The sequence below is a fragment of the Mirounga angustirostris genome, unplaced genomic scaffold, assembly GCF_029215605.1.
Source record: "Mirounga angustirostris isolate CCGP_5_RB_7025 unplaced genomic scaffold, mMirAng1.0.hap1 SCAF_10, whole genome shotgun sequence".
In the NCBI taxonomy this organism is placed as follows: Eukaryota; Metazoa; Chordata; class Mammalia; order Carnivora; family Phocidae; genus Mirounga; species Mirounga angustirostris.
The window spans coordinates 49,244,321-49,267,790 of NW_026991718.1; the positions used below are offsets into that span (position 1 = coordinate 49,244,321).

A 23,470-nucleotide genomic window follows, 5' to 3' on the forward strand; every position below is an offset into this window, starting at 1 on the left:
TTCAACAATTACTAATGATAGTTAGCTATAGGCCGGCTCTCAGGACTAGTGTGAACGAGACGGCAGTCAGATCCTGCTGATTTCCACTTTATCTGTGCTGGCCACTCCAAACCTCCACTGGTCAGAAGAAAGCAAAAGGAACCCCCAAGACCATTAGTGGCTGAACCAAGACCAGGTGGGTGCTCCTTCAGCCACCTCCTCAATGGACTTCTAAGGAATCACCACAGAATTTCAAGAGGATGTGGCCTCTCTAGAACATTTCTCCAAGAGCCCTCAACCATGAGATCCTGAAAAAGGAGAGACCAAAGACTAAGCCAAGAGTAGGGAGGTGGAAGGAGTAAACAAGGTAATGTAACACATCTACTCAAACCCACAGAAACCCTGGGAGCAGTGCCCGGTGAGGCCAGGGCTAAATAAGATGACATCAGAAAAGGAAGGGGACTCCACATCTCCTAGCCACTTCTGGGACAAAAAAACCCCAAAGTGAAACTTCCGGATGGAGGCCCCTGAAGTGGAGCTCCCTGCCTGCAGAGCAGACCCGTACTCTGCCTTAACAACCAGAGGCTGTTGAGGACTGAGCCCAACAGAAAAGAAGAAAATTTTTCTATCTGTGGGTGAGTATATACAAAAGTAAAATCCTGAGCTGGAGTCAAGACATTTCCAAGTAAAACTCCTGTGCCCAAGTAATTTGCAAAGTGAATTCTAAGTCTTACGTTTATTTAAATAACCTCCAGTGAGAACAGAGTGGGCCAATTACTACCCTTTCCTCGTAATACCAATGGACCGAGACAGGGAGAATAAGCATACCCTGCAGCCAGCCCGCCAGCCACTCGCGTGAGGGGCAGGGTGCCTCTCAATGCGGGCGGCCCCGGCCCCGGCCCCGGCCCGCAGCTGGGGGAGCGTCCACTGTTGAGCGAGGGTTTTTGATGGTTTCATCTACCGACACGATAAGGCAGGCGGCCTCAGAGGCTGCGGTCAGGGCATTGATGCGCACCATGGCTGGCTCCCACACGAAGGCCTCGAAGTTGTCGGCAATATCCTCGTTGTTGATGTCCACTCCGTACCACATGCCCCCCTGACAGAACAGGAAAAGAGGGGAGGTTAATAGGGAACTGCTCTCAAATTTCTTCTCGCATATCCTCCAAAAGACTCCGGGCGTTAGGAAACCTCACTCTCTTGAACTTGCCTGCCTTTCCCCAAGGAAGATGGCGTCTGCCTGGCATCACACCAGGAACCTGGATGTGCACGTCTTCCCACCCGTGCCCCTAACACCCACCCCCTTCAAACCCTAAACATGCTGCTCACAAAAGAGCTCTGGGCCCTCTTCCGGGCAACATACTGTGTTTTGGGGAGGTCCCGTCCTCAGGTCACCCCAAGGACTGTGTGTTTCTCAAGAGGAACACTTTCTAATCCCTTACTAAGCTCACTGCTTCCGTCAGCCCCCATTTCAGATGAGGAAATGGAGGTGCAGAGAAGTGAATGATACGCTTCAAGCCCTCACACAAGTCACAAACAAGGTCACTCACTGAGTGCTTTTGTCACAGTGCCGAGCAGTTAACACATCTCTCTCAACAAACACTTGCTAAACAGCAAATAACAAATTAAGCTCGCAGAGAGATCCCAACCTAGAGGCGGTAGAGCTGTGGCTGGGCTGCTGGTTGGCAGGGCTCCGGCCTGCTTCACCCGCACCCTGGGGAACCCATACACGTGGTCAGCGTGTGCTTCCAGGGAGGAGGCCGCAGGGTCCCCCTGGCTCCTCCGATGGCACCGCAAGGAGCAGGATCATCTTCAGTAGAGGCACTGAAGAAAGCCCTGGAAGCTCCAGTCCTGGCACCGCAGCTTTCTCTCTGCCCTCGAGGCCCAGTTAGCTGGTACTGCCTTCAGTTCCAGCCCTGTCCCTGGGGCCCAACACGCAGAGCTGAGCAGGCACAGCACACGCTCAGCATTCATCCCCACACCCCCAATCCCTGGGCCCCAAGGGCAAGGACCCACCTGGGCATGCCGCGCCCGCAGCTTGTTGAGGATGTTCGTGGCATCAAAGCCAGCATTGTCACACAGCTGGCGTGGGATAATTTCCAAGGCCTTGGCGTACGCCCCAATCAACAGCTGCTGTTTTCCTGGAATGGTCCTGGAGTAATCCCGCAGGTACTTGGAGAGCTCCATCTCAATGGCCCCGCCACCAGCCACCACTGAATCGTTCTGCAGAGACCAGACGCACCTCTCAACGCTAACAGGCCCCTGGTCCAAGCTCCAGCCACAGCCAAGCTGGACCAGCCGGTCAGCAGGCCCTCTAGCACAGAAACGGGAGTGGTTCCTCATTCCTCCCACATCCCAAACCCCAGGAAGCCTAGATGCGGCTCTTATCTAGCACATCCCAACTGCAATCCAGTGAACCTTCTGGTCCCTGACCATCTTCAAGGTCACCTTGTAGTTTGAGGGCACTGGTACAATCACTGGGATGGCTGACGACAGCAGCGTCCCTGCTGGCTCACAAGTCATAGCCTTTAAGGCGGCGTGACCTATTTTGAGAGACTGAGGCTACTTCTCTATGACTTGTGAGGCAACTCAGGGAAGACAGGTTATACAGGGAAGAAATCACCACACAAATCCAGGGTCTTATCGGCTGGGGAGGCAGGACACCCCCAGCCTAGTACCTTGATGGCCCTCCTGACAATCATGATGGCGTCGTGCAGGGACCGCTCTGTCTCCTCCATAAACTGCTCAGCACCGCCACGAAGGATGATTGTGCAAGTCTTGGCCTTGGGGCAGCCAGTGAAGAAATTGTACCTACACCCAGGATCAAATCACACACGTCAACCTCTTTCTGCTGCCAGCCTGCTGCGTCTGACCTCACCACATCCTCCCAGCTCGGCAGCTGCTCTTCTGTTCCTCACTAGGGCTTTCTAATCCCACTCTTGTAGACATGTTTTGGGGAAGGTTTGGGGCTGTACCCGGGGGCATAAAATAATGCGGAGTCAGACTTTAGACCCAACTTGATCTCCTTCCCTCTCGAAATACTTCATATCTGAGTTCTTTATACCCCAAAAGATGAGACCTCAAAAAAGAGTAGCAAATGCTGTATACCACCCCCCAAAAGATGGCAGAAGGCCAGACTCAGGCAGGTCCCGTGAGCTCAACCAAGAGGCAGCCCAGGCCTATGGCTTACCTCTCGCCTCCAATCTGGGTCTCTTCAAAGACCTGGCAGCGGCCCAGCACATCTGACGACAGAGCATTCACACTTGTTTGAATGGAGCCTCCGCAGGCCTGATGAGCACAAGAAGGTGAACCACCTGGCAGTTAAGGCTCACGTGAAGCCAGAAGAGAGCTTCATGCCATCTAGCCTCAAAAGCCAATTCTCACGCTAAACCCTGCCACAGTGCCCCAGAGCCCCCTGCCCTGGATAACCCACTCTCACCGTTACCCCCTGGAAGAGGAGAAAATAAAACAGAACAAAGACACATGACAGGCAAGCAGGCCTAGTTAAAAGGAGATGGGGACCCTTTACTTCACCCAAAACCCACTCCCCCAACCTAGCGTGCCCTGGGCCCAACAACTAGTTAGGATCGGTGCTTTGGACCTAACACGTCTTTGGTGAGATGCTCAAAAGAAAAGGAGGAAACCTTGCAGAAACACCAGTACTTGAGTTTATATAGCTGATCACAGCATTACTACTAGGTACCCTCACAAATCAGATTTCCTAACTTGTTTCAGTTACACTGAGCATGTACACATGGGGACTGGAATGCTTCAAGGCAAAAAAAAAGCAAAGACACGCCTAGAGTCACATGCCAACCTGAGAGTGCGCTCCAGTATACCGGGAGTAAATGAAAACCCCTCCAGGCCCGCAAAAGCCAAGAAGCAGCACACGAATGTTTGGTTACCATCATTGTCCTCTTCAGATCCTCCTCCGGCACTCGGCCAGCACAGAACATGTCCCTGTCGGCAAAGTACTGGGTGGCTACATCCCCGATCGGGAGTTTGGACAAGACGACTTTGGCTCCAGAATGATGGATCCTCTCTAACTTGTCATAGAGAATATTCCATTCAGCATCAACAATTGCCTGATAATCCTGAAGAGACCCAGAAAAGGATGAGGATGCTTTTGGAGAGAGATTAGCATAGATGGTAGGCTAAAATATACCAACCCCCAGAAGTAAAATATGCTGATTTATCTGGGAATTAACAAGGGTAACCAGAATCGCCTCTCCTCAGTCCAACTAAACAAGGACCCCATACAGTAACTTAGCAACCACCTAAAACTTTCAAACACCAAAACAGAAAATAAGCCCAGGACTGGGGGTTCCTCCAGAGCTGGCATGCCAAGATTTAAGAAATAGTTTAGCCTCACAGAGTTCTACATTCCTCTGAGAAGCTGTACCCGTGGAGTTCCCAACGACAAGACCCCTTCCCCCAGAGGCCATTCCGTGTTGGGGGCACATTACCTAACAGCACCTGCTTATAGCTGGGTGACATGGCTACCTCCAGAGACAGCCTTGGTATTATCAGTGATGGGAGCACACCTGTCCCTACAGTGTGGGACCCAGTGTAGGAGAGCCTTCATCTGCTCAAAAAGGAGGACTCAAAATCCTGGGCTCGGTGTATAGGTGGAAGGCCACCGCCAGCCCCTTCCCTGGGGCCAGAGGAGAATATTACAGCAGGCCTTCCCTATCCAAATCTCTTCAGGTTCAGGTCACTCTGAGTAGAGTGGGAAAAGAAGTGGGCCTGGTACTTGGACATCAACATATTCAGGGGGCCAGGAGGAGAATGGGGTTCATAGGGAGCCTGAGATACAGAGCTGGGCCCAAGATGGCCACAAAGACCCAAGGCTTTATTTTTTTATTTATTTTTTTAAGACTTTTTTTTTTTTAAGATTTTATTTATTCATTTGAGACACAGAGATACAGAGAGAGAGCATGAGCAGGGGGGGAGAACAGAGGGAGAGGGAGAAGCAGGCTCCCTGCTGAGCCAAGAGCCCGACATGGGGCTCGATCCCAGGACTCTAGAATCATGACCTGAGCCGAAGGCAGATGCTTAACCATCTGAGCCACCCAGGTGCCCCAAGATCCAAGGCTTTAGCCCAGAAAGCTGACCGTTCCCCGGCCACTGCCAGCTGATAGGGCCTACCTCAACCGTGTGGACTCTGATTTCAGCATTATCTTTCTCAGCTTTCAGCTCAAGCTCAACATTTAAAAGGGCAATCATTGGATTATTGTACTTTTTGGGTTGCATTTCAAACCCAGCATAAGAGAAAGTCTTCTTGAATGCGACGCCAGCTACCAGCTGGGACTCCTGTTTAAAAACAAACAAACAGTCAACAGTTCAGTACTGGCACGAAAGGAAATCAAGCCAGTGGTGTACTAGGCTAACGGGTGTCCATTCCCCCGAACATGAAAGAGTTAACCATGTCTTTACTTTGCTGTTACAACAAAGCCTTTTCATTTACATAAAAGCTTGGAAAAATACAAAATGTATTTTGGTTGTCCCTCCAGTAGAAAGAAATCAATCCTTCAGCTTGCAGAGACTAAGCACGGTAAAGGGCTGTATGGGCCATCCTCTGAGCCTGACCTCTGAAGCAGGAGCCAAGGGAGAACGCTGAATGCCAGCCTCTGGTGCCAGGCACGGGACCGGGTGTTTATGAATAAGGCACAGGCTGCCCAATGCCTCCCCCTTCAATCCCAACTCAACCCCCCGCCCAGTCTTCTACTGGACACCCTCCCCACAGCCCTCTGTATCTGCCCTGCATGCGTGCACACACACTGGGACCTGTGTGCAGGAGCCTAGGTGCTTCCACTTCCCAGGATGCAAAGGGTCAGAAACTCCCTGTACAGTTCCCTAGCTACAATTGTGGCTTCCTACATTTCAGTCCCTCAGAACATGAGCTTCCTGTGGGTTGGATTTAATAGCAGGGAATAGTAAGAAAGCATGCTGCACTTGGGACTGACTTCAGCACTATCAAAAGACTTGGGTTCAGATCCCAGATCTCTTTCTTACTAAATGACCAAGTCATTTCCCACTCGATAAAAAAGGGTATATTCAGCTCAATGACCTCTCTGTTCTCTGCCAATGCTAATCTCTAATACTGTAGTCTATCAGTGAACACGTTTGTGCATCACCCAAATCCACAGCATCCCAAAGACGGTGATGCCTGAGCTTAATCAAGATGGATAAGCAGAAATCAAACAGAAAAAGGGAAAGGTGTTCCGCAGAGGCAGTGTGGTGGCATCAGAGAATGCAAAGCCATTGGCAGCTGCAGGAATATAAAGCAGAGGGCAGGGGTCAGTGCAGGAGAATCTTACAGACTCTGCTAAAGCCTGCCTCTCATCCTGTATACAATGTGGGAACCCCAACAGGCTTTCCACAGGGTAGTAAATTGTGGAACTTCACCTTAACAACAGAAAACAGGGCTGACTGAGGGGATCCAAGACTGGAAGAAGGGTGGCCACTGCCAGGACAATAGTCTTGAGAGTAAGTGAAAGAGACAGCTCACGGAAGTAAATAGTAAATTGGCAGGCAAGAGGAGACAATGGTGATTGACAGGTTGTGAGGAGTTGTAAAGATTTTCGGAGAAAGTTTTTTTATTTTTATTTTTTGAGGAATTATAAAGATGACCCTGGATTCCTGGTGTGTGAGTGACGTGAGTAAATGATGGAGACACCAACTATGTCAAGGAACACAGAAAATGCTACAGGTCTGGAGGACTGAGATGAGTTCAGCAGCAGATAGATACAAGACCATGAGGCTCAAGGGGGAGGTAAGGACTGAAGATACAGATCAGGAAGTTCTCAGTTAATCTTGAGAATAAGTAAATAATTACTACCACCACTTATTGAATTCTGTGTGTCAGGTTTTATACGCATTTAAGAAATGTGGGACGGCCTAAGGAAAAAGTAGGCTGGAGCCCTTGGCTTTCTCACCAGATAAAATTATTATTTTGATCCTTAGCTGAGTGAATGCCAATCTAATCTCAAGAGTCTAGGGAAACAGGAAGACCCGGAGAAGATGGGTGACTGCTACCAAAGCAGTGGGTAGAGACAAAGTCAGTAAACCATGATGGGCTGAGAAAGGAACGGTACAGGGGCCAAAGACAGGGGAGTTGCTCAGATGACCTGCAGATTCCTCATAGCTTTATTACAGAAGAGAGAATCTCAGTCTACTGACATGTGCCAAGACAGAAGGAAGGAGAACAGACTGGGGATGTAATCTAGAAGGATAAAAGTCAAAGAAAAAAAGTGAAGGGCCGGGCCAGGATATAATATTTCAGGCAGGTCTTGCCCTGTCTATAACACCTCAGGCCAGGTCACCAAGGTGGAGTGAAGAAGTAGGGCAGGCCAGAGTGGAGAAGGGCCAAAAGGGCACGGAGATACCAACATCAAAAAAGGCTTCCGGACAGATACCACTGTGTTAAAAAAGAACAAGTTACAGTTATGCTGGGCAATGCAGTTAGCCATGAGCCACATAAGTAAATAAAAGTTAAATTAAAAACAGTTCCTCAGTTGTACTAACTGCATTTCAAGGGCTTGGTAGCTACATATGGCTAATGGCTACCATAAAATGGACAGCACAGACAGGTAACAGTCCCGCCATCGCAGAAAGTTCTACCATGCAGCACTGAATTAAAAGCCCCACATGCTGATATGGATCAAATTCTAAAATATGTTGTTTAATGGACAAAAGGGAGTTACAACACTGTGTATTATAAATGAACACTGTGTTTAGAAAAGCACTATTTACATATGTACTTAGAAATACACAGACTAATTCTGGAAGCACCTGCACACACACACACTTAATAGTGGTTGTATCTGGGGCAGGAACCATATAGGGGACATTTATTTTTATCTTTAGGCCCCTTTATACATTTAGAACTATGTATCATCTATGCAAAATAAATGAATAAAAGGGAGAGCTTGGGCGTGTCCCTTGGAAAAGAGTGGACTGAGAAGTACTTCTCAGATTTATTAACTGAGAGGGTCATAGGTAAGCTATCGGGTGGAGCTAGCGCTGCCCCCTTCCACATCACACTGAGATCCTAAAAATCAATGAGTTCAATCTGCTCTTGTGCCAACAAGTAAACAGAGGTCCAGAGAAATTACAAAATGTATGTATAGTCACAGGCTGTAGCGACAGCGTGGGGACTACAACTCAAGTCTGACTCCCAGCCCAACATGCATTCTCTCAACACCTGGAACGTGTGCTCACCTCCTATACCAACCTGCCTGGAGAGTCCATGTGAATGCAGGAGCCTCCTAGGGAGGCGGCAGCAGGCTTACCTCTAGGGCACCACCTTGCACCTTCTTGATTCCAATCATTTTAAGCTGCAACAAATCGTCGAGCATTATCACCGCATCCACCACCATCTTAGCGAAGAAGGCTTTCTGCTGGGAAATCAGCTTGGAGCTCAGAGCGGTCATGGCACACTTCTCCAGCAGCTTCCTCTGCTCCCTGGGACATAAGGACAGGTGGGACCTGCGTCAGGCCCGGAAAGCCCCTCTTGTCTGAGTCTACTGCAATGTGGAGGGGGTGTCTGTTCTGGTCTCTAAACTCAGCCCATACCAACTTCATCTTCCACATCTTTAGGACAGATTATCACTGACAGATGGTGACTGCAGTCAGAGACCTCATGTGTGACAGCTTTAAAACTACAGTGGACAGCCCCTTTTGTGCTGTGTGAGCTGGGGCACAGCCAAGGGTCTGGCAAGAGCCAAATAGCCCCAGGCCCATATAGGGTGGCAACACGCTTCTACGTCCAACTTGGCCACAGAAGTCAAGGTTCTGATAAAGCCCACCGAAAACTTACACTTTATCTTCCTTCTTCACGGTCACAGCGATCTCTTTGATCTTGTTAACTGCCTGCCAACAACAGAAGCCGAGTGAGTCTCTGGTGCCAGAGGCAAACTGGAGAGGTGGGTCCCAGTCTCTCTTGCCACTCTCCAATCTGTTTACTCCCAAATCTTAAACATTCCCATTCTGCAGCTGAAACAACACTTCTAAGTCTGGTAGCTGCCCGTAAACACACATCTTTACAGTTTAGGAAACTCCCAGTGACCAACAGGTAAAGGCACAGGTATGGTGTAGGTATAGTTCTGAAGAATCATCAGGGTATTTCCAGGATTTAATTCTGAATATGCAGGGAACACACTAAAATAAATGAGTGGAAACAACCTAAGACGCTAGATTGGGCCAAACCTTCTGGCTTATGGAAAACACCCATGACGATGTCTAGCACTTTATATATTAATTAGATGTGTTATGCAATATATTTGTATGTTAAACTTAGTATCTTTTCAAAAGCACTTCTCATATATGATCTCGTTTTAATGTTACCAACCTGAAATAGATAGTAAATAACTTTTTGGGCGGGGGGGGGGGCAGAGAATTTCAAGCAGACTCCCCACTGAGCATGGAGCCTGACTCGGTGCTTGATCCCACAAACCCCAGATCATGACTTGAGCTGAAATCACGAGTCAGACACTTAACTGACTGAGGCACCCACATGCCCCTGAAACAGAGACAGTAAAGGGAGAAAGTGAAGCCTAGAGGGATTGACTTGCCCAAGATCACAGAAAGAAGGTCAAAGATCAATAAAAGCAGGGTCTCAAGATGTGCGCCATGAGGAACTTGATAAAAAATCAAAAAACACCAGCTCTCACTTACTGAGCCCATCAGGAAACCTGAGGCTTAAGGAGATAGCTACTGAATGGTAGAACTGAGATTCGTAGGGAGAAGTCAGAAAACGTCCAAAGAACCCTATTACCAGTCTCCCTATACCCTGCTAAAGGTATCCTAAGAGAAACATGAAGGTACCCAGGCACAAGGCCAAGGTAGCCAATATTCCCATACCAACTGGGTGGCAGTGCGGAAAGCTCGGATGATGATCTGTGGGTGCAAACCTTCCTCCACGTAGGGTTTCACTTGCTTCAGAAACTCTGCAGCCAGCAGGGTCACTGAGGTGGTACCATCACCGACCTGGAAGAGGATGAAAGGAAATTCACATTTTCTTATGTTTAGAGATAAAGTCTGAAACGCCATTTTTAGGCAACCTACCCATTTAAACTGGGGACTGTTTAATGGGTGTGAAATGTGTTTTCTGGAAGCAGAGGTGATGGCAACAAGTACAAGGAAGGTGATGGTAGTTAGGTATCCATCCCATCAAATGGCTTTGGGCTACAAAATTAATTCCCCAGCCAGGCCCATTCTTCAAAGAGGGCTGATTTGGACACTCAAAGTTCCTCAGGATATAAATCACATAAGCAGATTAACCAAGAACTTATTCACTGCACACAGGCATGATGAATAAGATAGTCTCAGTCACACTTATAATATAATGCTTAAGTGTCTCAAGTAACCACGGTAGTAAGAGACATGAGACAAATATTCTTTAAGGAGTACAAAGTACTGTAGGAGTTTACAAAAAAATAATTTCCAGCCAAATCCCACTAAAACAAACCTTCCAGGACCAGCCAAAGTCCTTTACATTTTAAACACTGTTTGGAATAGGCAGATCACTAGTCTGCTAACCTTTCTAACATAGTCATTTTCTACAATGGGATCTAAACCCTATTTTTAATGAGGGAGAAAAAGAATAAGAGCTAAAACCAGCTCACCTCTGATTTGGTAGAAATTTACTTTCAACTCACTTATGTCCATTGTGTAATGTGAGGGATTTTCAAGGGGGAAAAAGTGTTACTGTGGTAAAAGGTTTAAGCTGCCAAATTCCTGGCCAGAAAGGTATTAGTCCCTTGTTGAAGACAGTTCCAGGTCAAATCCAGACTATTCTCACTTTAACTTTATACAAGCAATACTGTTTCATAGACTACTGGGTCCTAATAAACCTTTCTATATAACTTCAGAACATATTTGTAATACTCTAAAATGCAAGCCTGTTTCCTCTCAACATTTTTTTTTTATTATTTTTATTTTTTTTAAAGATTTTATTTATTTATTCATGAGAGACAGAGAGAGAGACAGAGGCAGAAGGAGAAGCAGGCTTCCCACTGAGCAAGGAGCCTGATGCGGGGATCAATCCTAGGACCCTGGGATCATGACCCGCCAAAGGCAGACGCTTAATGGACTGGGCCACCCAGGCGCCCCTAATGTTAGAAATGTTTTAAGGGCGCCTGGGTGGCTCAGTTGGTTGGGCGGCTGCCTTCGGCTCAGGTCATGATCCTGGAGTCCCAGGATCAAGTCCCGCATCAGGGTCCCTGCTCAGCGGGGAGTCTGCTTCTCCCTCTGACCCCCCCCCCATGTGCTCTCTCTCTCTCTCAAATAAATAAATAAAATCTTAAAAAAAAAGGAATGTTTTAAGACAGACTGATTAATGCCGTCATATTGTACACTTGAAAATGGCTGAGGTGATAAATTTTATGTCATCTATATTTTACCAGCATGGAAAATACAACAACAGGTAAACTGGAAACCTTAAAGTTTCCAGGCCCATCTTACAAGGTGACTAACACATGAGAGATTAAATTATTTACCATGTCAGTGATATGAATGACAGTACATGAGCCTGGTCCTAAGATCTCAGCTACATGCAGTGAAATAGTGTAAATTTTAAAAGATTATCAATTCCATCTAAATATTTTACAAGTATGTATTACTTGTGAAATCATAATTTAAGAGTTAAAATAAAAAAAAATTTAAGAGAGAAAAGCAAAGGAACAAGCAGGCATGTATTTCAACCTTTATTTAAACACATATGCTTGATTTTCCCACCTCAGCATCTTGAGATTTGGCAATGTCCACTAAAGTCTTTGCTGCAGGATGGACAACATCAAGGAGTTTCAGAATTGTGGCCCCATCATTAGAAATTGTTGCTTTGCCTTAAAAGGAAAAACAAAAAGTAAAAACTTAAAGACCCTTTTCCCAGCTGGAATTGGAGCCCATGCATACTTTATTGGGATGGGACAAAGGAGACCCATGGCATATGCAAACTGATGTTTTTTATAGACTTAGCTCTGTGCACAAAGGGCCACCTAAAATCACAAGCTTCCAACGACCATGAGCGCCTGATTTTCTCTGAACTGCATTTAGCACACCTCAAACTGAACGTAGGAACTATTAATTGAGAATGAGAAACCATTTAGATATTCTTGACACAGTTGATACCCTAACATCTCACGTCAGCTAAAACACTAAAACATGAGGGGGAATTCTGTCTTGTGAACATGATACAATGGGAACGACCACAGGCAACTCAGAGGGTTCTATTTCATGTTTCCAGGCTGCCTCTCTCTAAGAAGCAAAAGGCTCCTGAGCCCAACTTCTCCCATATATTCCCATAGGGTTCAGCATTCAGGACAAAGTACGAAATGGAACTGTTTCATAGCGAGCAATCCCTCAGAGATCTTAAAAGCAGTGGCATTTGTGATGCCAACCTCAGCTAGCCCCAAACATTCCCCAGGAGTCTCCTCTCCTGCACCCTGGCCTGAGGAACCCTGCAGACTTACCTCGGCCATCTACAATCAGCTTGTCCATGCCACGAGGGCCCAAGGTGGTTCTTACAGCCTCCGCAATCACCTGGCAGGCACTGATGTTACTTACAAGCTGGGGGATGCCTTGGGAACTATCAGTCCCCTCTTTCAACAGGATAACTGGTGTGGGCTGGAGAAGAAAGAGCAATGGACCGCTTTTAATAATCATCTATTACAATGAAATTCAAGGAGGAAGGAGAAAGGATACTCTCCCATAACAGAAATATATGTAAGCCTTTTAAGGATTGGAAAGAGAGAGCGCGCGCCAAGTGCGCACATGCACATGAGGAGGCGGTACAGAGGGAGAGAAGCAGACCCCCTGCTGAGCACGGAGCCTGACGCGGGGCTCAATCTCCCAACCCTGAGATCATGACCTGAGCCAAAATCAAGAGTCAGACGCTTAACCGACTGAGCCACCCAGGCGCCCCTCTGGAGGCTTTTTAAAACCATATTCCCACTATCTACCACACTGATTCCTTAACCAGCCCCTATATCCATAGATACTGCCAAGACCACAGCATACCCTGCAGGTGTGCTAGAAAATGGTACGAGGAGCATGATTTAGTCTAAAAGAACAAATCAAATACTGTGTTCTCCAGTGCTCAGCAGAATAAGCATACCCTTTTCAACTTCTGACACTATTCCCTGTGTTGAAGAATTAGGTCACAGCACAGGAGGAAGAAGCTCAGTGTTCACCCTCCAGCAAAACCACCACTTATCTGCATTACAACTTAATCCTAGAGAAGTTGATGGGGCACTGATGCAAAACACGAGGCGCCAACAGCTTCAGGTGGTGTCCTGGAGATGCCCAGGCAAGCAGCCTTACTAACTATGCTTAGCTGGAGTGTCTGGAAGGAGCCAGGCCGAGAAACAAATAGCCTCACAAAATGACAACAAATCTAATTCGTACAACAGTGTTTCCATCTCTCATGCCAGTTCCATAGCGCTTCCCTGTCACCAGTCTCCAATCAAATGTCCCACAGAAATTTTTCTCTATTTTGCATGCTAGCCTCCAGAACACTCACTATTCCTATAGAGGCTTAATTTGCAGACCTGCCTTAGAAACTCTGGGAAAACAGGGATCCTTGCCTATTTTAAAAGCCTGCTTAGAGACCTTTGCTTCAGTGACCATTATTAGCACAGACAGTAATTCTTCACGTTAACAAACCAGAGTTTCTATCAAAACCTGTGCCTTCAGAGATGAGCTCATAAACCAGAATCAGTCTTCCCTGTGTTTGTAAGTTAATTTTGAATGTGAAACTGAATATAGTAAGGGTACTGTTTCAAAACTTGTGATGCTATGTGTGCACTATTAGGCTAGGACTTCAAATTTATTTCTTACCACGGATTGCAATATGAAGTTTGAAAGCCACTGCCCCTGTCCACCCCTACAAGTACTTCAGGTGTCTGAGCAGGAAAGACAAAGGAAACAAAAGCACAAGGGAGATCTCGATCGAACAATAAGGAATCAAGGATTCACACATCAGAAAGTCTACTGACCCATGAGGCTGACAACATATTTGCTGGGCAATTCCTGATAAAGGCCAACTCCTTTGGCCAGTGAGGCTGGATGGTAGTGGGCAGGAGGAAGACTGGAATAGAGCTGAAGAGGCAGGCAAGAATCAGATCGCATACTCAATTGTAGACCATGGTAAGGAGTTTGGATTTTATTCCTACAAAAGGAAGCCCTGGAAAAACTTTTAGCAGAGGAATGGCATGTTCTGATTCACACTTTATCTATGTAAAATATAAAGAGAGAGAAAGGAGGCAGGATATAATACGTAAACGCGTAAGAGGGGACTGGAAAGATGCGCAACAAACTAATGAATAAGAGAGTGGGAGTAAAAGGGGTTTTGATGCTTTGTACTGTGTATTTTTCTGTTTTGTTTCAATGTTTTCCCAATGAACATATACGTTACCTTTTTTTTTTAAAGAATACCTGTCAGATAACCCCCTAAATCTGGGGTTAGGCATGGGCCAGAGGGAAAATTCCTTCCCTTTCACAGTAGTGTCCCAGGTCTGGCAGCAAGAAATGGCTTCTTTATACTCTCAGCATTCTTTCAGGCCTCTTACACCTTCTGTAAGGAAAAAGGTATCCCGCCAAAGGCCCCACGTTCTCCCAGTCCTGCTAAATTATTCCTCATGGCAGCCCCCAAGCTTCTTCAGTTCATCCTTGCCATGGATAGTCTTACACTTCAAACCAAAAACTAACTTTCGGATCTCAAGCTCTTCCTATTGCCTTCAACAAATGTTTACCTCTCGAACCTCCTACCTCTCCAACCTCTCCTACCTCCAGGATAGAATAACTTAAAAATGCTTGTGAAGGCTTTTTCTTACCTCCATCTCCACAAACTATATGCTTATTTACAAAAGCTACCCTGGCACTTTCCTTTTTTTTTTTTCTTTAAAGATTTTATTTATTTATTTGAGAGAGAGAGCACGCGCATGAGCAGGGGGAGGGGCGGAGGGAGAAGCAGACTCCCCGCTGAGCGGGGATTCCCCACGGTGGGGGGAGGGCACCCATCCCGGACCCTGGGATCATGACATGAGCCAAAGGCAGAGGCTTAACTGACTGAGCCACCCAGGCGCCCTTTTTTTTAAAGATTTTATTTATTTACGTGACAGAGAGAAAGAGAGTGCACGCGTGCATATACAGGGACAGGGGGAGCAGAGGGAGAGGGACAAGCAGACTCATTACTGAGCCCACAGCCCGACACGGAGCTGTCTTAGGACCCTGAGATCATGACTAAGAGTCAGATGCCCAACTGGCTGAGCCACCACGGTGCCCCTACCCTAGCTCAGATGGTAGAGCATGTGTCTCTTGATTTCGAGGTCATGAGTTTTGAGTCTTAATGTTGGCTGCAGAGTTTACTTAATGAAATATGTGTGTATGAAGATATTTTTAAAAAGTAAAAAACAAAACAAAACACTTTCTTACCAGGAGAGCAATTCATCAAAGCCCCAATTCTTCCAAGATGTTTTTCAACAGCAGCTACTAGGGGCACCCTGAACAGAGGATCCCAGAATTCCCTCTGCTTCCTCTTGTGTACAACTTTTATACCACCAGCCATCTTAAAGTATGAGCTTCCCAAAGGTAAGGATTATAGTCATCTCAATTTGTGGAGTGCCTAGCTTTGGCCACATATGAAGCAATATGCAATATGCTTTTGATACTGAAAACTCAACTTTACATATACTTGTAAGTGTCTGATATAAGCCATGATATAGCGCTGGCTTCTAATTTTTGGACAAGTACTGGCAGTATGTTCACACTAAATCCACAGAGAATTCTTCAGTACAAAGTAGGGCTCAGAAGCAGCTGACCATAGTCCCCACGTTCCCTGTGCTTTGTAGTCCTTATAGAAATGGCAGGCTGGATAGAAGAGGGACGCTAAGGGAAGGGAAAGGTGGCAGAACTGGATTGAGCCAAGCCAGGTCAAGCAGGATGGGTCCTCTTCTATTAGCTCCCAAAGGGCATGCATTGCTATGGAAAGTCCAGCTTCTTTTCTAAGTTACTTTTCAATCTCACTCATTTTTACTCAAGTAAAGAAACAATAGTGGAACCAGTAATCTGCCAAGGGTATCATGGAAGGCTCTGGAATTTCAGCTTAATGATCTTCATCTTCATCCTCCCTAAAAACTTACACAGCAAGGAAACAGAGCAGGGGTCAGTTAAGGAAAAACCCAAGTGTGGTGGAGCCCCTCGGTGAAGGGTTTTATCACCAGACAGAAGAACCTTGGTTGTGATCCTCAGTTCTTTGAATATCACCCAAAACTCTTATGGTAGCCTTGTCAGCATGACAGATTACAGGGAGGAAAGGAAGCAAACAACCACCTAGCAGAACAGCTAACATCTGCTGAGTGCTTACTACATGCTGCACACTTTATATGTATTAGCTCAAAGAATCCCCTTAATACAGGAGGGCAGGACGTTTAATAACATGCTCCAAGTCACACACCTAGTAGGTGGCCCAGCTTATTTACAAACCTAGGCATCCAGTGTGGCTCCAGAGCCCTTACTCTCAAGGGCTCTGCTGCCTCTACCCGGAAGATGAAGGTGACTTCAAGAATAGGTAACGCCGAAGAGGGACTGAGAAAAGGGCAGTACTAGAGGTATGAAGGGGAGAAAGAGTACAGATAAATTCTAGGTTCCTTCTATCGTGGGTACAACTGGGATTCACAGGGCATCTGGTAACAGAATGAACACCTCATAGGTGTCAGTTTGACATCTACCGGGACAGGAAGCAGTAGCAGCAGGCCAGAAAAAGAACAGAGGACCTCCTCCCATTGACAGACCGAAATGAATGAGTGAACTGCCAAGTGCACCACAGGGAGCAGTATCTTAGTCAGGGTCTTGCCTCAGACACCCCCTTAAAAGCTGGCCCTGTTCTACAGCAACTCCAGAGACAGCAGCAAGCTTGGGACCTATGGGAGGCATCTACAGCTCTGAGGTGGCAGAAAGGGATGATGCGGAAGCGGGAGGGGCTACAGGGGGCCTCCGGGATTCATCAACACCCCTAATTCAAGACAAGGAGACCCAGAGTTAGGTGGCCAACTAGAAAAGCCTGGTCTGCTGCCAAATCCGAAGGGCAGACAAGGTCGGAGTCACAGCCCGGGTCTTCCCACCTCTGAAGCAGTGTCCCCACGTGCCCTGTCCATTCTCCCGGCTGAGGAGCGGCACCCCCAACAACCAGCTGGCATTACATGACATTCAGTAGGCATTCCTTAAGGAATTAACGAGTGAGTGTTAAAGTGCAAGCCAAGTCTGTGTCCACTACGCAACAGCAGGCGGGCCAGGGGACCCGCGAGCAACCCTGGCTGAGCCCCATGCTGCCTCAGCCCGTTCTAGGAAGCACACGTCTTTACATCCCACGTTTCCCAACGCACCCGCCGACCATGTATGCATGCACGCTCAAGTGGCGCTCGTTTAACACCGGTTATGATTGTGGGGGGCTCCAAAAATCCGGTCCCCCCAAGCGGGCTCGCGGCACCGAAGCAGCCTGGGGCTTGTAGTCCCCAGCCGGCCAGACCAAAGCCTTCCCTCCGGCCCCACAAAGCCCTCGCCCAGGGCCCCAGTTCCGTGCTGGGGCCGAGCCAGGCCGCGGCGGGCCGGGGTCGCCCGTAGACAGTGGGGTCCGGGCAAGTACAGAGTCAATAGGCAGCGGAGGGCCCTACGGGACCGACCCCGGCCGGGCGGCGCCACCCACGGGCCGGATAGCAGCGGATGGCGACAGATAGGCGAAACGCCACTCACCATCATCTTGGAAGCCTATTCAGTGGGCCGCTACTCCTCCTATCTTCTCCGCGTCCGGGCGGCCCAGCAACCCCACAATCCCCCGCGCCAGAGAAGTCCCCAGAAGCTTCGCCAAGCCGTTGGCTCGAGAGAGGAAGGGGACGAGCCACTTCCGCCACTCTATGGCTTGCTACCACAGAGTCGACACGGCTAGAAGGGCCAGAGGCTGGGCGTCGTAGGGCGCTCTAGCGGTAAGTGTTCGTTACCTAAGTGTCGCCGGATTTTGGTTGTGCTTTCCTCTTTGAATATGTAGAATCCTTGTTGAGCCCGCGTTACCCACTAGCCCTCATTCCATCCCCCCTCACCCCGAACGCCAGACCAGGGAATACAATAAACATTTATTGAACGCTGACTATGGGATAGGCTTACGTTAAATAAGCACTTGGTGAGAGATCTCATAAGCCCTTCCAGTCCTATCGAGTTGGTACTGTTATCATGCCCATTTTATAGATGAAGGAACTGAGGCTGAGAGGTTACGAAGGTGTCCAAGGTCACAGCTGTACGCTAAGCAGTAGAAAAGCAAGCGTGGGCACCCGGCACCTGGCCCCAATGCCCGTTTTCTGGCTCTGCGCTGGCCACAGCCTCCTCGAGGGAGGGGATCACTAAGCCGCGTCCCCAGCGCCTACCGACAGAGAGCGTGCAGGCACTGGTGGAACTGGGCAGAGGACGAGCGGAGCGGAGGTCGCGGGAGACCACCTGGGCGCCAGACGAACGCCTTCCCAAAAAGGTGGTGAGGAGGAGTAAAGCACAGTTGGGAGAAGCAAATCGTCGTCTTGCTAGGCGGCCGCAGGGAAAATCCGGCCGAGATCGCATCAGCTGACGGCCCCGATTTGCCGCGGCTGAAGCGAGTCCAGAGGGGTGCCCACTTCCAGTTCGCTTTCCTCCCGGGCCCGCCCACCAGCCCGCGCGGCCCTGGAATCGAATCCAAACTAAGAAATGCTGGGGCTCGGGTTGCTGGGGGGCGGCAGTTGCTGTTAAGAGTTTAGACCAATCAGCCCTCGGCTCCACTTCTCTCGACCAATAGGAAGTGGGCTAAGGCGCAGAGGCGGGAAGTGTAGCTACACGAACAGGCATCAGAGCCAATCATCCGTGGGCCTCGTTCCCGTCCGCCAACCAGCAGTAAGAGCGGGTCTGGGGGCTGGAGGCCAGAGCAGCTGTCAGGCTGAAGTCCAGCGAGCTAGCGCGGCGGGGCGGCTGGAGGAAGCGCGGCGCCGGGCCGGGCCCTGGAGATGGTCCCCGGCGCCGCGGGCTGGTGTTGTCTCGTGCTCTGGCTCCCCGCGTGCGTCGCGGCCCACGGTGAGCGGCAACGGGCGGGGCTGCGGGGCGGGGCGGGGCTGGCCCTCTAGCTCGCTCGCATGTCGGCCCGGGAGTCACGGGTCACCTTGGGGACCCCGCGAGTTCGGGGCAGGGCAGGTCTGGGGATAGGCGACTGGACTGCGTGTGTTGCTGGTCCCCAGCGACATGAGCAGGGTGCGGCCTGACGCTGGCCTCAGTCCTCAGCTCCCCACGTCGAAGCAAGACTCCTCTCCACGCCCCCAGTAGCGCCGACCCAGATGGCCGAAGGGGCGACCAGAAGGAACAAGGGACAGCTAGAGATATTACAAGCTGGAGATACGTATGTGAGCACTCACGTACGCATACGGGAGCACACATTCTTACACGTGGGCTCACATGTACAGGCACACACGTACACACACAACCTGTTTGCACCTGAAGGAGCACATAAACATACACACCCATACACACACATGGGCACATACGTATACCCATACTTGATTTACACAGATCAGCAGATGCAAAGGCCAGGCAAAGATGTATGTGGGAAGGAGGAGGAGTTTAGTGTTAAAGAAGGCTTCTTGGGAACGTATCTGTATCTGATGGGAAGTCGCCACTCCCAGGATAAAAGGCATAGAGCCCAGTGCCAAGCCAGTGGGACTCTATCTGGTGGCTGTGTTTTGGGCAGGAGACAAGGACAACTAAAGCCACAGTCAGTCCTAACCCTGACACACAGTAACGGCTTGATAGTTAGTTGACTGCTTGACCTGTGGCAGCAGCTTCCACACTTCCACATTCCTCAATCTCTCTGGGCTGAGGAAACCAAGGATTCAAATCCAGGTAAATATTAAACTTTGGTGCTGAAGAGAAGATCCCAAACCCCAGAAAAATCTGGTTGTTCTGAAAATTCTCTTCCTCAGTGCAATGGAGCTGAAAATAGTTGTTCATGCCTTCAACAACCTTTATTGAGCACCCACATATCCTAGCCGCTGTTACATAATGTAGATACAGCATTGAACTAAGCTGCAAAACTGTGGTTCTTGCCTTAGTGGAGGAGACAGACATTAAAAAAAATTACGCATACTGTATAATTACAAATTATGTTGAAAGTGTCAATGGAGAAAAAGCTGATTTTGAAGGGGCATAGGGGGAGAGCAGTGACAGGGCAGAAGGTTTCTCTAGGAAGTGACATGTCAGCTATGACCTAACCAATGAGTAGGAGTGAGCCAGGTGAAGAGTAGAGCTGGGGTGGGGTAAGGGGAAGAGGCCTCCCACATAGAGGGAACGGTTGCAAGAAGACTCAGAGAAGTGAAGAAACTGAAAGGAGGCCAGGGAGGAGTAGATGAGGTTGTAGCAGCCAAGGGCCAGATGGAAGAGGATCCTGCAGACCACAGTTAAAAGTTTAGATTTTATTTTTAGTGCAAAGGGTAGTTGTTGAAGGGTACTGGAGCCATAGGAGTGGTGACCTCATCATATTTGCTTTACGATATTTTAAGAAGCCCCCTGGCTGTTGTTTGGGGGAATGGACGGTAGAGAGCAAGAATGGAGGCAGATAGACCAGTTAAGAAGCTGGATCTGTGAAGACAAGAAATGATAGTGGCTGGACAGCGGGCATGGCAATGGAACCGGAGTGAACTTTGAAGTTCTAGTGAGAATCGTTTTATACTCAAGCCACCACAGCTCCACCTTGAAACTCTCAGGTCCACTTCAGAGCAAAGATGGATTCATCCTGAGAGAGAGAACACAAAGGCTCTCATCTTCCTGGCTCCCTGTGCAGCAGCAGCTGCAGCTGATCTCTCTGGGGTTACTAACCCTCTCTGTATCAGCTCTGTCCTCCCCAGGGCAGAGACCATCTGTCTCACCCACCTGGAAGACTCACTCAGCCAAAGCTAGGTCCCTGAGGCCAGACTATAACCAGCCCCATTGAAGATAAGGGTCCATGATCTGAACTTGAACCAGCTTGTTCCCTGGAGGCTTCTCATCTGTACTCTTTATCTTTCAGGCTTACGCATCCATGATTATTTGTACTTCCAAGTGCTGAGTCCTGGAGACATTCGATACATCTTCACAGCCACACCTGCCAAGGACTTTGGTGGTATCTTTGTAAGTTCAGGGAGACCCTTTTCTCTCTGATCTTGTCTCCACCTCCATCCGACTAAGTAAGGTGACGCTCTCCTCCCTTCAACCAATACTTGAGTGCTGAGACAGGGAAGGGTGCAGAATCCAACTCTGTCCTCCTGGGGCTGCTGTGCAGGGAGAAAGGGTTTCCAGCTAGCTACCCTTCTGGGTGTAATACAGACTCGGGCACCAGACAGGGACAAGCTGTCTTCTTTGGGGACATGAAACAGTGAGAAACCAAGGGCTCTGCTAGTTCTGTCTGCACTACGTGACTTAAGGCAGGTTACTTCCCCTTTCTGGGTCCATAGCAACTCCCCTACGTATCTCATAGAAAGGCAGGGTAGAGGGGGGACAACTAGATAAGACTTTGTGAGAATTTAGTAAAAAATACCTCAGTGCCCAGCATACAGAAACCACTCCATGTTCCCTTCACACTTCGTGAGGAACCAAGAGAATGGGGCAGTCAGCCTAGTCTTAAAACTGGCATGTCTCCTCACTCTGACGTATCTAAATGTCTTTCAGCACACAAGGTATGAGCAGATTCACCTTGTCCCTGCAGAACCTTCGGAGGCCTGTGGGGAGCTCAGCAACGGTTTCTTCATCCAGGACCAGATCGCTCTGGTGGAGAGAGGGTAAGGAGCGGACAGAGACAGGCACCAGAGGAGGGCAGGTGTAGGGTAGATTCTGAGATCAGTGTCGGTGGTGGTGCTCTGAAATAGCTGTTCTTAAATAATTCACATTTTTAATGGTCTTTAAGAAACATCTTATGATCCATGCCTTTTGACCATTTATAAGAAATTCTCCCTGGTTCTTTCATCCTTCCAGTGTTGACAGTCTGGAGGAGGGCTAGCTAGCACCTTGCCTTTCCTTTGGTCTCATCATCACCTCTTCCAGGGGCTGCTCCTTCCTCTCCAAGACCCGAGTGGTGCAGGAGCACGGCGGGCGGGCAGTGATCATCTCTGACAATGCGGTTGACAATGACAGCTTCTACGTGGAGATGATCCAGGACAGTACCCAGCGCACAGCTGACATCCCTGCCCTCTTCCTGCTCGGCCGAGATGGGTGAGGGCTCCTTGTCTCTGGCTGTATCAGCACCAGCCTGGGTGCCATGACTTGGGGAGGTCAAGGGAAATCACCAGTCCCTTCCCGCAAGCCTCAGTTGGAGGGCCAAGAGTCCTTGGGCCAAACAAGTTGGAGGGCCCCAGTTGGAGGGCCTAGTCCTTGGGCTCTAGAACTCCCAGAGTGATGGGGACAGTGGGGCATGATGGGGTGCTGAGAAAGTGACCATCACCACCTACCTCTCTTCATGCCCTCCCAGCTACATGATCCGCCGCTCCCTGGAACAGCATGGGCTGCCATGGGCCATCATTTCCATCCCAGTCAATGTCACCAGCATCCCCACCTTTGAGCTGCTGCAACCACCCTGGACCTTCTGGTAGAAGAGTTGGTCCCACATACCACCCTTAAAGCAACTCTGGGCTGGGAAAGGAAAATCCAGGAATTCTGCTCTTTGGGATTTGGGGATAGCACTTGGGGACAGGTGGAGCTGGGTAGAGGGAAAAGGCTTGGGCCTTGGCTATGCTAAAAGCCACGCCACGGGCCTTCCCTTCCTCAGGGCCCCCAAACATCTCATGCTATGGGAAGAGTAAAGAGGCCCCAGAGCTTCTTGGCTAGAATCTGGAACAAAAGGGTCTAAAGGCAGGTGGCCTGAGAGCCACCTGTGACCTGTCACATCCCACCTGCTCCAGCCTCCCCTTCCCAGGGTCTCCTCAGTGTACTTCACAGCAGTTGCTGGTGTTTGAGGAATAAACCCTCACTGATTTTTTAGCAATAAAGCCTCTCATCAGGGTCGCAACCGTGTCCTAGAATAAGAGCACATGGGTGGGAGGAGCCTTCATACTCATCTGGTCCCATGCCCTTATTTTGAGGGGGAGGAAACTGAGGCCCACAGAGGGAAAATGACTTGCCCAAGGTCCTTTAGGACCAGTGCTTGGGCTGCTGCTAATCTTGGATCCCAATACAGCCTGCTTCCTGCTCAAGAACTCAGGAAGCCATGGGTCAGTCCCCTGAGAAGACTCCTCTGATAGCCTGGTCCTGGGGATCCACACCAGACTGCAAAAGACCCTTGCTCTTGGCATTTAGAAACATTTGCACAGCAGAGTGTAGGCGCAGAGTGCAGAGAGGAGCCCAAACTGAGGAGCTGCAGCTCCCATCTCCTGCCATCACCTGGTGTAAAACTACGTGCCTCTGCACCACCTACGTGACTGCTGCGGGCCCCAAGCAGCTTGTCGAATCCTTCTCCACAAAGCAT

At 49.0% G+C, this 23,470-nt stretch overlaps 2 protein-coding genes across 2 annotated transcripts; one reads left to right on the forward strand and one right to left on the reverse strand.

Moving 5' to 3' along the window:
* Window positions 1–687: 687 nt before the first annotated feature.
* Window positions 688–17,884, reverse strand: CCT7 (chaperonin containing TCP1 subunit 7). The gene is made up of 12 exons (XM_045884771.3): window positions 17,728–17,884; window positions 12,450–12,603; window positions 11,716–11,822; window positions 9,841–9,966; window positions 8,798–8,850; window positions 8,271–8,442; window positions 5,125–5,289; window positions 3,882–4,070; window positions 3,167–3,264; window positions 2,655–2,787; window positions 1,993–2,199; window positions 688–1,075 (listed from the first exon to the last, which is right to left on the reverse strand). The coding sequence occupies exons 1-12, from the start codon at window positions 17,731–17,733 to the stop codon at window positions 854–856; spliced, it is 1,632 nt and encodes a 543-aa protein (XP_045740727.1). The 5' UTR covers window positions 17,734–17,884; the 3' UTR covers window positions 688–853.
* Window positions 17,885–18,901: 1,017 nt separating this feature from the next.
* On the forward strand, window positions 18,902–23,010 carry PRADC1 (protease associated domain containing 1). The gene is made up of 5 exons (XM_045884774.3): window positions 18,902–19,062; window positions 21,044–21,144; window positions 21,682–21,791; window positions 22,054–22,221; window positions 22,478–23,010. The coding sequence occupies exons 1-5, from the start codon at window positions 18,996–18,998 to the stop codon at window positions 22,596–22,598; spliced, it is 567 nt and encodes a 188-aa protein (XP_045740730.1). The 5' UTR covers window positions 18,902–18,995; the 3' UTR covers window positions 22,599–23,010.
* Window positions 23,011–23,470: the final 460 nt, after the last annotated feature.

Bases quoted from the DNA above. Each gene is read 5' to 3' on its own strand.
- CCT7 (XM_045884771.3), bottom strand. The intron at 3,265-3,881 runs GTAACCAAACAT...TGTGCTCATCAG, and splicing joins ATCTGAAGAGGACAATGATG to GCCTGCGGAGGCTCCATTCA. The intron at 2,200-2,654 runs GTACTAGGCTGG...TGGTCTCTGCAG, and splicing joins TTGTCAGGAGGGCCATCAAG to AACGATTCAGTGGTGGCTGG.
- PRADC1 (XM_045884774.3), top strand. From the start codon at position 18,996: ATGGTCCCCGGCGCCGCGGGCTGGTGTTGTCTCGTGCTCTGGCTCCCC. The intron at 19,063-21,043 runs GTGAGCGGCAAC...TTTATCTTTCAG, and splicing joins CGCGTGCGTCGCGGCCCACG to GCTTACGCATCCATGATTAT. The intron at 21,792-22,053 runs GTAAGGAGCGGA...CACCTCTTCCAG, and splicing joins ATCGCTCTGGTGGAGAGAGG to GGGCTGCTCCTTCCTCTCCA.